Genomic DNA, 14,567 nt, shown 5'->3' on the forward strand with positions numbered 1-14,567 from the left:
AAAGAATGGGATTGTTCGTGGGGCTCGATCCTTGTTCTAGCCGGTGGCAGGGGAGCATAAATAGGTCCCCGGCGCCCCTCAATCCCTGACATATTCTTTGAAATAAATCGAAAAAAATGGTCTTATTCAATTTGGCTTTTAGAGACGCCGTCGCCTTGGGGCTTCGTGCTGCACTCCTCGTCTTCACCTTCTGCCTTTTCATCTGCTCGTGTGTAGCAGTGGATAAGTTGGACTTCTGGGAAAACCGGTCTGGCGTGTCATTGGTTACAAGTCTTCTTGGCTTCATATACTATATTCCAACAGTCATCCCTGCTGTGGTTCGCCATTTGTCACCCGCTACCGCGCTTGCAGGAGACCTGTGGATGCTACTCTGGTGGATTATCGCCGTCGGTGTGCTCGGAGACCGCTTCGGAAGCGACTTGTCGTGCAATTGGGCCGGCCGCTACAAGACAGGCTGCCAAGCCGGCAAGGGCGCCCTTGCCTTTGCAGTTTTGGGCTTTGTGACATCCCTCGCCACAGTGGCCATAATTGGCTACTTCACCTTGTACCAGAGCTACAAGACCAGCGGAAAGTCCGGTGTGTTGCAGAGAGGCAGCCTTGCCCCTGGTGCTGTTTTTTTGAATGGAAATGACGCTCCTCCAGCCACGACAGATACCGCTGACGTTGAAGCTGGCGCTGGCGCCTCCAGTGGTCAGGAGGATGCTGTTGACCACAAGGATGTGGATTCGCAGCCAACGGCCCACTCACCACCTGCCAGTCACCACTCGCAGGACTTGGCTGCCAAGTGAGGCCCGGCACAATTTCACGCTGACCGTCGTCTTTAATTATTTTTTTGTATTTATGAGAGCTTTGCCTCAATTGATCTTCGGATAGTCGGCGTCCAATATTACGAGCACCTCGTAAACTCTACGGGGCGCGCATAAGAATGCGCTTCCCCATGTATCCTTCTTGTACCGTTGCTTGTGAATTACTTCAGCACAAGAGCTCAAAACAATGCAATTCCACATTGGCGTTTTTGCGTATTGACATCCCTGAATTGAACGTGTGGAATTTGGTTGTTTCTCCGTCTTTTTTCCCATTTAGGCTTCAATGATGGCCTGAGCCAAATATTTGATCAACTACTTAATGTCCAATACATATATGAAACAGAACATAGCTTCGTCTTATCTATTTACAAGTCAGCTGACCTAAACTTATTGGTCAATCTTGGCCAAGATCTCTCTGTCGCTGTACAACAAGAACTCCTCGTCACCAACCTTGACAGGAGAGCCACCAAAGCTAGGCAACAAGACCTTGTCGCCAGCCTGAACGGAAACAGGAATGATCTTACCGTTGGCGTCGGTAGCACCAGGACCAGCAGCGATGACAGTACCCTGGTTCAACTTCTCCTGGTTCTTCTCAGGAATGTAGATACCACTGGTGGTCTGCGTAGCAGGCTTCAATCTTTGAACCAAGACTCTGTCGAACAATGGCTTCAAGTTGTTAACGGACTTCAAGAATGACATTTTGCAGGTGAGTGTGTGATGTGACTTCTCCACAGCTATATATGCTTTTTTTCATGGAAGAGCGCAGAATTTCTACACATCCGTGCACCCCGTACTTTGGGTCGATACTATACTTTTTCGCAGCCATTTATTGATGCGCCTAATTGAGGTAACGTTCAAGTGGCTCGCCGAGAACGTTTTCAATAACTCTAACCAAATCCTTTCTGACCTCCAATTCAACATCCTCGTCGTCGTCTTCCAACAATTCTGCAATGTATGGAATGAAAGTAGGCAAGAATGGCAACCACTGCTCGCCCAACTTCTGGAAGATTTCCTTCAAGATTCTGATGGTCCACATCTTGGTGTTCAGAGTGTTTTCATGCTCATTCGAGATGTAGTAAATCAAACCATGCACAAGCTTCTCGTTGTATTCATCAGATGAAACATTAGTGACAAAAGATGTAACGGCTTTCACGAGGTACTTGCCAATGGGCTTTTCAATGTTACTCAATTGAGACAAGAGAGGGTTGAGGATTGTCTCAAACCTCAGTTGATGCGACCAGTAGTCGTCCTGATCATACTTGAATGACGAAACCAAAGCATTCAAGATAATTCTTCTCAAGTTGGTTTCCTTCAATCCTCCAGATGCAAATCTGTTTAAAATGGCCACCGTTGGGTCAATCATGTATGAAAAGTAGGATGTGATGATGCTCTTCAACCTATCTTGCAATTTGTTGAAGAATTTGAAGAACGCAGTAAGTCTGCTAATTTCGGTGTTGACAGAACCAATGGAGCCTTCTCCCGTGGCGGCCCACCTAACCAAGTTGGCGAAAAGAGGACGGAAGCTCTTGTCGTTAAGCTTCATGACGTAAACAATAGCACATTGGTGGAACGAATTTTCAATGCTGTGAATTGTGTTGTCATTGAACTTCTCTTGACCATACTCGTTTCTGAATTCAAACGACTTGATCAACCACTTCATGAAGAGCGAAGAGTTACCCGTGGCCGTCTTCTTCTCGATAGCGTCAATCGCAGATTTCACACCATTCAAATACAAACCAAGCTCCTTGGCATCATTGATAGCGTAGAAATCGTCTGTAAGTGCTAAGTTGAACAAGCAACTCAACACTTGACCCTTGTCCACATGCTCCACAATCAAGGCCAAAACATTGGAACGGATGCCACTGTCAATCAAGTCACTGACCAAAGTCGCCTTCACAATCTGCTTCAAATTCGTAGTAACGAAGGCTGGCATTCTCTTGACCAAAACAGAGAAAAGCATGAGAACTGAACCCTGCAACAACATTCTACCTTCCTGCTCTTCATCATCCATATCCTCATCATCATTTTCTTCTTGAACGGTGGTGGACTCCCAAATCTTCAAAGCGGGAGGCAAAATCTTGGGGAAGAAACCAATACATTTCACACCAAAAACCTTGATAACACTTGCAACTGCATTCAAAGAGGACACTCTAATCTCTGTGTGCTCGCTCAACATACCATGTTCTGAAGTAATGGTCTTCAATGTACCAATGAGGAACTTAGCATCTTCTGAGGAAGCAAGATCTGGAGATGATGCGGCAAGCTTGGAAACAATGATTGAAAAAGTATCCAAGTAAGCCTGAACAAGCTCGATGTTATCGAACTTCTCAACACCTTCAATCAAGGTTGGCAAAAGCTCTGACAAGACAGCAGTTTCAATCTCCTCGTCAAATGAGTTCAGGTTCATCTCATTCTCAAATTTGGTTCCAGCAAGAACAGCAAAATTCTTTGCGATAGTGGCTGACAACTGATCATTGACATTCTTCAAAGAGTCTGAGATGGAGGACACGTAGTAGCTCATGGGAAGCAAGTTGAGCAATGACTTGAGCACGTTGTACAACTCGTTGACAATCTTAGCGTTACCCTTCTCAGAATTGAAATTATCCAACGAGCCCAAGATAAAAGAAGTGACCTTACTGAAAACCTTAAGGATTGACTTCTTCTCATCCTCAGACGTCTGATCATCAAACAACACCAACGACACCTTCATTCTCAAAGAAACGAGGTTGGCGCTGACGGACAACTCTTCATCGGTACCCAAGACTTGATTGATAAAGTGTAACAAGTTGGTTCTGAGTGCAGTCAACTCTGCATCAGTAGCGTTGGCGATCGAGGAGCCAAAAATTGGTCTGTTTGTCAAGGCAGCGATCTTATCAGAGTCTGATCCAAGGTTGGCCTTTGGCACTAGATCCCACAAGCCGAGGAAGCTGTTGACACTTTGCAAACAGATGTCGGCGTCAAATGTCTTCAACAAAGCAGTAGTGAAGTCTAACAGCGAGTTGCACTCATGAATTCTGTTCTTCTCCAAGTTAGTAGAGTACTGTTGACCCATCAAGAACAAGATGTTTTGCAACGAGTTCTCGTGTCCTAAGGTCTGGACCAAGTACACGAAAAGCTTCACTCTACGATGTCTGGGGATATGCTGGAAGGCAGTAACAAAGCTGGTCAACAAGAACTCAATCTCAGTGGAGACGGAAGATGAAGCTGCGGTGATAGCAGGCACAACCTTCGAAATTGTTTTTTGCAAGGCAGAACTGGAGAATTCGTCATCTTGTCTCACAGTATGGGCACCCATAAATGTGAAGATAGGCATAACAGAGTGCAAGATGATCTCTGGTGCCAAAGAAGCCAATTCAGCAATCACGAGTAACAACCTGTTTTGCACTTGAGGCGATTGTGACAATCTGATGGAGTTCACAATCAAATCAGCCCTAATCGAATTGGAGTCAATACGAGATCTGCTTCTGCTTTGGGAATCCTTCATCTTCACGATGAAGAGCAACATACAAGAAGCAAGGGTTTCCTGAGCATACAACACAGGAAGCTTTCCGTCGTTGCCCAAATAGTCCAAGTCAGTTAATATTTTGAACAAAACCTGTAACAAGTCTGGACCCGCCAATGAGCTGATAGACTGTCTTAACTGGGTCTCGAGCACATCGAGAATTATAGAAAGCTTTCTCAAATGTGCAGCAGCCATGCTATTGATATCATCTCTCGCCATATTCTTTTGAGTGGATGATGAAGATCTTCTTCTTCTTTTAGCCACTGACTGCTCCGGAACCTCGGTGACAATATTGACAGAATTCAACAACGCTACCATGTCCTGGTTGGTAAACTCAAGTGATTGCAAAGTCTCGAGTGGGTCAAAGTGCAAAACTGAGTCACTGTCCTTGACAAGTAATTCAATAAATTCCTTGCTCAAGCGAACCTTCAAGTCTGTGTGTTTGAGCTGAGGGAAAAGTGCCTTGATTCTTTCATTGGCAATAATTTGCAAATCATCTTCTGCATTCAAAGCTCTCACGAACCACTCAACTTCCTTAGCTCTCTTCTTTTCATTAGTGGTCTGTCCACCGACCATACCGGCAATAGTCTTTTCGACATCCTCAACGAAATTCAAGCCCTCTGCAAAAGCATCATGGAACCATGCGTCACGCTTTTCAAAAAGAGCCTTGACATCACCGACGAACGAAAATCTATCATCGAAGCCCTTAGTGTCTTTATTCTGCGAACTAATGATTCGCCAGACTCTGTGCTTGAATGAAAGTGGCAATGAAGGCGAAGCCCACTGCCCATAAACGAAGCTTTTGAGGAGGAGGGAACCAAACTTCTTTCCTGTTTTCGTACTCTTGAATAACGTGTCGTACAAAAGTGACAAGAAGCGGGTGGCATCAAAGCGGACATCATCCAATGGAGTGTTCTTGTCGAACAAAACGTTCAACATAACATTGGCATCCGATGGAGAAATGAGGGACAGTTTGCCATCCTCATTTCCGTGGTAAATTTCTGACTCCATGAACAAGATGGATTTGGCTTTCTTACCCTTGCTCAGAATTTTCTCGCTTTGCTCATGTATCACTTGAAGTATAGCCATGCAAAGCTCCCTAAAAGGTTTGCTGGTGTCACTTAAACCAAGGAGAGTGAATGGGGTGAGAAGGTAAAGACTGACATTAGTGTTCTTAGACGTGACCTCTTGGAGCACATTCTTAACGCAACCGAGGGCCAACAAGCGATATGACAAGGGAATTGCAGCGGTAAAAGCCAATCTGAAAAGGAAGGACACAATCTGTTCATCAGATTTGAAGAGCTCACGAGTAACAGCTTTCAAGAAAGGGAGCTGTTTCTTTGCTTCATATTTTGCAAGTTCTTTAAGCAACTCTTCAGAGACCTTCGCAAATTCAGCGTTAGAAGTTGCAGTGAAGTAGCTCTTGGCCTTTACAGACACTTGGCTGACAGTCTTGGAAGGAACAGGCTCGAAGTCGGCCACGGCGTCCTCGTAGTCACCCTCGTAGGATGAGTCGTTTGCAGTTTCACCCATAGTATGCATAAGCACCATCTCCAAGTCACCAATAGATTTCAGATGCTTCTTGAGCTCTTCGATGAGATTCTCCTTGTTTTTAGAGAGAAGTTGCTCAAAGATGACGACCGCACCATCTCTTCCCTCTTTCGAGACTGAAGGTTGTGACAAGTAGACAAGAAGCTTCTTGACAACAGCGGGGAAAAACAAGCTATTGGTGGCAACACTGAGGTATTGCAAAAGATTGACGGTATCGCCATTGCCATGATTTAAACAGTCGATAACATAGAAGAAAATGAATTTTGCAATGTGGTAGTTCTCTTCAATCAAGGTAAGCAACAAGGCTTCCTCTTGGAGGAGAAGGTTCGATGGTAAATCCTTAAAGACTTCAGCCTCCTTACTTACATCATCTTCGTTGAAATAGTTCCACAACTGTCCCAACACTACAAGAGTTTGTCTCTTGAGGTGAGTAAATGCAAAGGAATCCTTCAAAATTGAAATGGTCAAAGAGTAGACTAATTCGTCACTCAAGGGGACAACTGAGCTCAAAACTGAGACAATTGCAAATGCAGTAAGCTTAATGTCTTCCTTGAGGGTGCTGGAAAACTTAAACTCGTGTTTTTGTGGGGCCAAGAGATCATTGAGAGTCTCCAAAATCGTGACGATATAATCCAGATTAAGTTTTTCGGTGTCACGACCGTGTGATGCTAACACCTGGGCGGTGTTGGATAAGTAAAATACCAATTGTTCTTTGTAAATGGTTTTATGCTTCAACTGCTCTCTGAGGTACTCGGAGTACAATCTGAAAAAAGCTGGATCATTATGAAAGCTTTTGAGCACGGATGATGCGGGCAAAGGCTTGGATTGTTCTTTGTAACCGGACAACCATGAAAAAATGACTGGCATGGAACCTTTTGGAACCACATTCATGATTCTGGTGAAGACTGGCTGCGAATGGTAGGATAAGGTGGACAAGAACAATAACTCTGTGTTATGAATGTTGACGTGATATCTTCTGACCAACCACTCCATGGCTTTGAGAGTGGGTGCAAGGTTGTAGTAGGGGGCAGCCAAGTTCATGAAAGCTTCCAAGTTTCTGTTGACCTGATCGAGGATATCCTTCGACTTGACATTTCTGTCGAAATCAATGCTGGTTTCAGAAAAGAGGGTCGCCGAAAACTTCTCAAATCTCAGATCAAGTTCTATGAGCTCGTCGAGGCCCTCTGTTGCTATCAGGTAGATATAGTCAAAGTCTTGGGCGGCTGCAGTTTTTGCATCGAATAGCAAAGATCTCGAGTGGATCTGTTGCCTGGATTTTCTGTCGACTGCCAAGGAGGCATTCTTCTCACCGATGGTCTTCAACTGCTGGGACAACAATGACATAATGGGTTATCGGTGGTCGACCTTGTCTGGTATAATTTTCAGTATGCGATGAGAGATGAGACGAGGAGCAGTATGTGCAGGTCCACCATACATTTTGGAGACCATGAGAGGTTTGATCACCGTTGAAGGATTGTGGATAAGGAGAATGAAAATTGGTTAGGCCATTGGATTGGTTGAGCGTTCGTCTACTTGTATCTTTGTTTTCTGCTCATGGGTGCAAAAGTGAGAACCCATGCAGTGAAGGATCCATGAAGACGCCATGACTCGATACTATAACGAATAGGGAACAAAGGCAATTCGGGGCTTAAAGTGTGCCACAAGGGTCCATTCAAGTATCCACACTTACAAGGTTCATAACGTTGCCTCCGAAACAAATAAGGTACAAAAGTGGCCCACACAGACTAGCTACAGGATGGCACTCAACCACCTACCTCCACAAAACTAGCCAGCGTATAATTACACCAAAACGGAAACTGTGGGTCTCCAGAGCAAAATACCTTTTGGGGCGCAGTGAGTTCTTGTTTCTGGGCGGATTCGGCGAAGCTGCCCACCTCGCGTTCCAACGGACTTTTCCAGCTGGAGAAAACGGCATTCAGATACAGGGGTCCGGTTCGCTTACGCCCCGCTCCGATGCCACTTTAGGGTTATCCGGCTCAACCAACCTTTTCCGGACTTTCCAGGCATTAAAAGTCTATCTTACATTTACGTGCTTTACGAGTGCGTTCCGTGTTCGTAATAAGCGACAAGTGGAGTCGTCATCTAGGCAAACCGTTGGCTGATACGCAGCGCAGGCTATCTCTGAGAAAAAAAAAGAAAATTTGTTGCTGCGATGCCCGCACAGAAAGCCATGGCGAGGCGTAAGCGATATCGATAGCTACGAGACGAAGCCTCTGATAACAAGATAAGCGTAGTGCTGATAAAAAAAAAAATCGGACCAATCTGAAGCGTCGTGGGTTGACTAATGCACAGACGTTTGCGACGTGACTTGCCAAGAGTATCGTATTCTTTGTGTCCGGTCCGAACCCTTCATGATCCTCCTGCTGACCGACGCCGACCGTAACGGCTAGGGTCGGCTGGGAAGGGTGGGGCCGTGTGGGGCAGAGAAAAAAGTGCCATTTTTGTGGGCGTATATGTCCGCAAAAAATAGGCGCCAGTTAGGGCGCGGGAGGAAGGCGATGGCGGCGGGTACCCCAGATTCTGAGCACAAAAAAAAAAAAAAAAGAACAGGGCAAACTTGCGCGAGCGCACTGCGTCAGATATCTCGCCAGGACTTGCAAAACGCCGTCTCCGATCGCCGTACCGTAGACCACGGAAACTCAACCAGAATTTCGGGTAAAATTTTGATCTCATTTATTTTAGCCCGTCTGGCTTGCTAGATCCAAGGAAAAAAAAACTAGCTCCTGAGATCGTGCCCCTCACGTCATCTTTGTTGGCGGGGCACAAAAAACTCTTGGTACTGTCAAGCGAGGGCGCCGAGAAACAGTCACACTTGTAGTTGCACCAACACGTAGGTCTCATAACCCGAGCCGTGATTAGCGTTTGAATTAAACTCGCCGCCACACCCTGTTTCAGGCCATTGTGCCTGGGGGCAGCAGGCCCCACTTATTTTACATCATCGTCCTGAATGGGCTCGCCGTGCATTGCACGTCAGCCTGCGATTTCTTTCTGCGTCTCAGACCCTCCAGATAAGCAGATTCTGCATCGCCTATATATTGGCGCCGGCCCCACATTCTTTTTTTCTTTGTACTTTTCTCCCCTCCATTCTGTCCCAATCTTCGCCATGGGTAAAGACTCACACGTATTTGACCTCAAGGCCATGACCTCGAGGCCGTCCATCTTGAGATCCAATTCGGCCTACCTCGGACCTTCCATCTCAAACTCCAGAATCGTCAATGTCGACGAAAAGGGTAACATTGTCTCTGAGAACAACTCCATTATCTCCGTGGAGGAAAACGAATTAAAAAAGGGTTTAAGGAATAGACATGTCCAGTTGATCGCTTTGGGTGGTGCCATCGGTACCGGTCTTTTCGTTGGCTCTGGTCTTGTCTTGTATCAGGTCGGCCCCGCCGCCCTCTGGCTTTCTTATATCGTCTTGTCCACCATTGTGTGGTTTGTCATGAACATGTTGGCAGAAATGGCTGCTTTCTTGCCCGTTCCAGGTGCTGGTTCCCAGCAATTTATTAATGACTACACCGACCCTTCCATCGGTTTCGCTCTTGGCTACAACTACTGGTATGGTTTTGCCATTTTGGTCGCCGCTGAAGTCGTCGCTGCCGCCATTGTCATTCAGTATTGGACCACAGATGTACACATTGCCGTCTGGCTTTCCATTTTGCTTGGTGCCATGTTAATTTTGAACTTAATGCCGGTTCAATTTTACGGTGAAGTTGAGTTCGTGCTCGCTGCGATCAAATTACTTGCAATTACCGGTCTTATTATTTTGGGTGTTGTCTTGTTCTTTGGCGGTGGTCCAAAGGGCGACAGACTTGGTTTCCGTTATTGGAAACATGGTAATGCTTTCCACGAGCACTTGACCGGCGGCGACACTGGTCGTTTCTTGGGTTTCTGGACCGCGGTGATTAAAGCCGGTTACTCTTTCATTATGAGTCCTGAGTTGATCGTTGCTTGTTCTGGTGAGGTTTCCAACCCTCGTCGTATTTTGCCCAAGTGTGCCAACCAGTTTATTTACCGTTTGGCATTCTTCTACATCTTGGGTTCCTTGGTCATCGGAATCATCGCCGACTCCAGAAGTGAGCGTTTGAGTAGTGATACTGGTGATGCTTCGGCCTCCCCATTCGTGCTTGGTATTCAAAATGCCGGTATCCCTGTCTTGAACCATATCATTAACGCTGTCGTTTTGATTTCGGCCGCTTCTGCTGGTAACTCCTTCTTCTACGCTGGTTCGAGAACTTTGTACTCTCTTGCATTGAGAGGATTGGCTCCAAAATGTTTCACCTTTGTTAACAGATGGGGTATTCCAGTATACTGTGTGTTGATCACCTGGTGTGTTGGTTGTTTGTCATACTTGAACGTTTCGAGTTCTTCTGCTCAGGTTTTCACCTGGTTCTCCAACATCACCACTATTTCCGGTTTCATTTCTTGGATCTTTGTTGCCTTTGCTTATTCTAGGTGGAGAAAGGCTGTGGTGGTACAGGGTCTCGAGGACAGGGTTCCCTACAGAACATTATTCCAGCCTTTCGGTGCCTACTACATTATGTTCATGGTTGGTTTGATTACTCTCACCAACGGTTACGCTGTGTTCTTCGACTTCAAGATCGGTGACTTCCTTGCCGCCTACATCACATTCCCAATCGTCCTTGGACTTTACGTTGGCCACAGAACATATTCATACTTCTGGGTTGGCCGTAAGAGATGGCTTAATCCTTTGGAGAGTTTCGACTTCAGCAAGTTGGAGCTCGTTGAAGAGGAACAGAGAAACACTCCACAGCCTAATCCAAAAAACGCATGGGAGAAATTCCTCAATGTGATCTTCTGATCTCTTCAATTCTACACTATATATTCATTATAAGTACAATAACGATGCAATGTCCGAGTTTCACTCGCAATTCGACCTAGGTAAAGTGAATTATAAAAATAAAGCATTCAAAGGTTTGACAAAAAAAAAAATTATGGACGAGTCCGGATTCGAACCGGAGACCTTTCGCATGCTAAGCGAACGCGCTACCAACTACGCCACACGCCCTGGAAGAAGTGGTCCCTAGCAGGATCGAACTGCTGATCTTGGCGTTATTAGCACCACGCCTTAACCAACTGGGCCAAGGGACCGACTTGAAACAATTGGAACTGTGGGCTATATAAGAAACACAATAAAAACCTGCATATAAGCCACATATGAAGGTTCCAAATTATCCAAAAACTTGTCCACACACCATAAAATTGCCCAATTCTTTAGCTTATGGTTCTACCAGCTCTCCGCATACCAAAAGAGACTGCATTCGGCAATTTCACCCATTCTGATGGCCGCAAAGAGTTCTTTTTTCTAAAAAGCCTAGTGATCCTTCGATGAAGCTCCATTCTTGTTGCTGTACAGAATGCAAATCAGCCGAAAAATCCGAATTAGATGACGGGAAGCAAAAATTTTGTATTTGTTCAAGTGACTTAGGCCTTATTGGTCGATAATGACAGCAGGCTACTCAACTCAATGGGGGTCTTCGAGAATTGCAATCACAGTATCGCCAGACACAAAACCGAACGGAAATATATTTCCACTTTATCAACAAGACATGAAAAATCGGACGAATAACGTAAGCGTTCTTGCATTGGAGACGTTCAGTTAGGTGTCAAATATGCGCTCGGACCTTGCAGGAAGTGCCAGAACCTCTAGGGTAGCCATGTTGATCTGAAACATCTGTAGGCAATAGCTAAATTGAATATCTCTTTATCTTTGAACATGGTGATTAAGTGGCAATTGACCTGATATCGAACAAAGATTATCTAAAGCACAGCTAGTGACCAGCTAAGCGAATAACTTCAACGGAATATGCGTAGTGCGACTAACGGGCACCGGAGATGTTATGCCCAGCCGCACCAAGGAGCCATTCACCTCCACGGCTCATTCCACTATAAATAAGACGACAACCCCAAAGTTTAACTAACTCAACAACATGTCTGATTTTACCAAATACAACGTTTCTTCATTGGCGTCTTGGAACGACGCTCTCAACCTGGACTTGAACACCCAGTTGGGTGCTTCGGTGTTGAGAACTTACAACGCCGAGGAGGCCTTGATCAACCGTGAGGTGTTCATCAAAAACTCCAACAAGGTTTTCAACACTGGCGTCAAAGTTCAGGGTGCTCCTGTCACCAACCAGAAGGCTAGTGGAAGATGCTGGCTATTTGCAAGTGGTAATGTGTTGAGACTTCCTTTCATGGAGAAGCACAATGTCAAGGAATTCCAATTCTCCCAGCTGTACTGGTTCTTCTTTGACAAGCTTGAGAAGTGTAACTTCTTTTTGGAGAAGTTTTCTGAATCAATTGACTCTACCGCTGAGTTGGACATCAACTCCCGTCTCATCCAGCACTTGTTGGACGACCCCACATGTGATGGTGGTCAGTTCGATATGTTCATCAACGTGGCTGAGAAATACGGTATGATTCCTCACGAATTGTACCCTGATGCTTACTCGGCCACTGCCTCGAGAACTTTGAATTTCTTGCTTAAGACGAAGTTGAGAGAGTTCGCTCAGCATTTGAGAAAGGCCAAGAAGGAGGCTCCTGACTCGATCGCTAAGTTGAAGGAACAGCAGCAAAAAGAGATCTACAGACTCATGGTTATCTTCTTGGGTCAGCCACCACTCCCAGATCAGGAATTGGTGTGGGATTTCAAGGACAAGGATGACAATGTCAAGAAGTTGACCTTCACGCCATTGCTGTTCTACAAGGATTTGGGCATCAGCTTGAAAAACTATGTTTCTTTGTTGAATGACCCTCGTAACCCATACGACAAGGTCATCAACATTGACAAGTTGGGTAACGTTGTTGGCGGTAAAGAGGTTTCTTACTTGAACATTGACATCGATGAGTTGGCCAAGTACGCCGTCGAGCGTCTTAAGAACAACCAGGCAATCTTCTTCGGTACCCACACCCCAATCTACATGGACAAGAAGAGAGGTATCATGGACGAGGAGCTTTATAACTACAAGCTTATCGACTTCCATGCCGATCAAGACAAGTCCAGCAGAATTGAGTACAGACAGTCTCTTATGACCCACGCCATGGTCTTGACTGCTGTACACTTGGACGAGCAGGGTAACCCTATCAGATGGAAGGTTGAGAACTCCTGGGGTAAGGACTCGGGCCAGGACGGTTACTATTGCATGGACCACAAGTACTTCAAGGAGTACGTTTACCAGATTGTGGTAGACAAGTCTGAGTTGCTGGACAAACATCAAAAAATCTACGACGAGGCTGCTGATCCCGTCGTTTTGCCTCCATGGGATCCAATGGGTGCATTGGCCACTTTCTCTTAGGTAAATAGGCTGCAAAATGAATATGCGCGCGATTGCACAGAGGTAGTTACCCGCACTCACCTACAAGTTCATCTTTGAAAAAAACTACCCTCTAATCTCAACTACATCTCTTTCTTTATGAAAAGTTCAAAGCGTATGTTCTTACCTTGACACAAGGATGAAAAAAAATTACACAGACCTGATCTGAACAGGGCCTCGGTCCTCATGCAGATAAACAATTATTGCCTAATAAGCTGATGTCTGAATTTAAGTTCAACAACTAACATTCTAGTACCGTTTAATCATTTGTCGATTCAGTAGGTTTCTTTCAATCTCTTGTTCACTATTTCGTATACTATGGAGTAAGAATGGGTCTCATATTGACAGGACATTCTCGTAAACTCATATCATAGAATGTTGGATTCTCAGCAAGCACTAAGAAGACCACTCTTCTCTATGCCTTGCCTCGGGAGGTCTCTACGTGGGACTAGTGTACACGAAATATATTATTTTGGGTGACTATTGAAGAGAGAAGCTTATTTCTTAGCGGTCAATCTTCTCAAGTAGAAGGCCAACTCCTCACCCTCCAAGATGTAACCATCACATCTACCGGACTGACCTGGTCTTGAAGAGATGCAAGCGTACAACTTACCAGCAGTGAACTGGTGGTCGACAGCGGACTCAATGTTGGCAGAAGCGGCTCTGGAAGCCAACTTTCTCTCAACCTTGTGAGATCTCTTGACCTCCTCCTCGGCCTGCTTCTTACCCAAAGACTTACCGTAGTGGGTCTCGAACCATTGTCTGAATGGAGTGGCATCGATCTGGACGATAGCAGACTTGGTCAAGGTGTTGGTTCTGACCAACTCGTTGTTAGATGGGTGGTAGACGACAGAGGCAATTCTGGTCTTTCTGGCGACACCCTCGGAGGCCCAAGAGAAGTTACCGGTCTCAACTCTCAAAGCTCTGAACTTCTGGTTGCCACCTCTGGTTCTGACAGTGTGAATTCTCTTAGCACCGATCTTGGTGTTAGCGGGCTGTCTACCCAACTCGAACTTTCTCTTCTTTCTGAACTGAGCTCTTTTAGCACCAGTAGCAGCACGCTTGTGACGAGAGTCTCTAGAAATACCCATGGTGAACTGTTTGTTAGTATAATGCTTTGTGGATGGTGATCCCGAAGACAAAGAATTGAGATGAAATGCTGATGATCAAGGGATTAAATCAACAGGGAAGACGGATTGGACGGTTGTAATGGATAACTTTAATGGATTCTTTGGTCTGCTTCGGGTTCGTTGACGGTGTCGGTGTTGAATTCAACATACTTCTTGGTTACTGTCTAGTAGAAAAAAAGAAGAATCTCAAGTAGCACTATAGAAAAAATTTTCGCTGGGAGCGGTG

At 45.5% G+C, this 14,567-nt stretch overlaps 6 protein-coding genes and 2 non-coding genes across 8 annotated transcripts; 3 read left to right on the forward strand and 5 right to left on the reverse strand.

The window, feature by feature from the left end:
- Window positions 1-116: 116 nt before the first annotated feature.
- On the forward strand, window positions 117-788 carry C7M61_000592 (uncharacterized protein; the record flags this gene model as incomplete). The annotated part of the gene is made up of 1 exon (XM_024856028.1): window positions 117-788. One exon carries the CDS (start codon window positions 117-119, stop codon window positions 786-788), a length of 672 nt encoding a protein of 223 aa, XP_024715627.1.
- A 405-nt stretch (window positions 789-1,193) lies between these two features.
- C7M61_000593 (uncharacterized protein) lies at window positions 1,194-1,505 on the reverse strand (the record flags this gene model as incomplete). The annotated part of the gene is made up of 1 exon (XM_024856029.1): window positions 1,194-1,505. The coding sequence occupies one exon, from the start codon at window positions 1,503-1,505 to the stop codon at window positions 1,194-1,196; it is 312 nt and encodes a 103-aa protein (XP_024715628.1).
- A 139-nt stretch (window positions 1,506-1,644) lies between these two features.
- On the reverse strand, window positions 1,645-7,203 carry C7M61_000594 (snoRNA-binding rRNA-processing protein; the record flags this gene model as incomplete). Its single annotated transcript, XM_024856030.1, has 1 exon — window positions 1,645-7,203. One exon carries the CDS (start codon window positions 7,201-7,203, stop codon window positions 1,645-1,647), a length of 5,559 nt encoding a protein of 1,852 aa, XP_024715629.1.
- Window positions 7,204-8,983: 1,780 nt separating this feature from the next.
- On the forward strand, window positions 8,984-10,699 carry C7M61_000595 (uncharacterized protein; the record flags this gene model as incomplete). The annotated part of the gene is made up of 1 exon (XM_024856031.1): window positions 8,984-10,699. One exon carries the CDS (start codon window positions 8,984-8,986, stop codon window positions 10,697-10,699), a length of 1,716 nt encoding a protein of 571 aa, XP_024715630.1.
- A 134-nt stretch (window positions 10,700-10,833) lies between these two features.
- C7M61_000596 lies at window positions 10,834-10,906 on the reverse strand. Its single transcript has one exon. It is a non-coding gene; the product is annotated as a tRNA-Ala (tRNA).
- A 9-nt stretch (window positions 10,907-10,915) lies between these two features.
- Window positions 10,916-10,989, reverse strand: C7M61_000597. Its single transcript has one exon. It is a non-coding gene; the product is annotated as a tRNA-Ile (tRNA).
- An 839-nt stretch (window positions 10,990-11,828) lies between these two features.
- On the forward strand, window positions 11,829-13,193 carry C7M61_000598 (C1 family peptidase; the record flags this gene model as incomplete). The annotated part of the gene is made up of 1 exon (XM_024856032.1): window positions 11,829-13,193. The coding sequence occupies one exon, from the start codon at window positions 11,829-11,831 to the stop codon at window positions 13,191-13,193; it is 1,365 nt and encodes a 454-aa protein (XP_024715631.1).
- A 515-nt stretch (window positions 13,194-13,708) lies between these two features.
- On the reverse strand, window positions 13,709-14,302 carry RPS8A (40S ribosomal protein eS8; the record flags this gene model as incomplete). The annotated part of the gene is made up of 1 exon (XM_024856033.1): window positions 13,709-14,302. The coding sequence occupies one exon, from the start codon at window positions 14,300-14,302 to the stop codon at window positions 13,709-13,711; it is 594 nt and encodes a 197-aa protein (XP_024715632.1).
- Window positions 14,303-14,567: the final 265 nt, after the last annotated feature.

This window comes from Candidozyma pseudohaemuli (genome assembly GCF_003013735.1).
Source record: "Candidozyma pseudohaemuli strain B12108 chromosome Unknown scaffold00001, whole genome shotgun sequence".
NCBI lineage: Eukaryota > Fungi > Ascomycota > Pichiomycetes > Serinales > Metschnikowiaceae > Candidozyma > Candidozyma pseudohaemuli.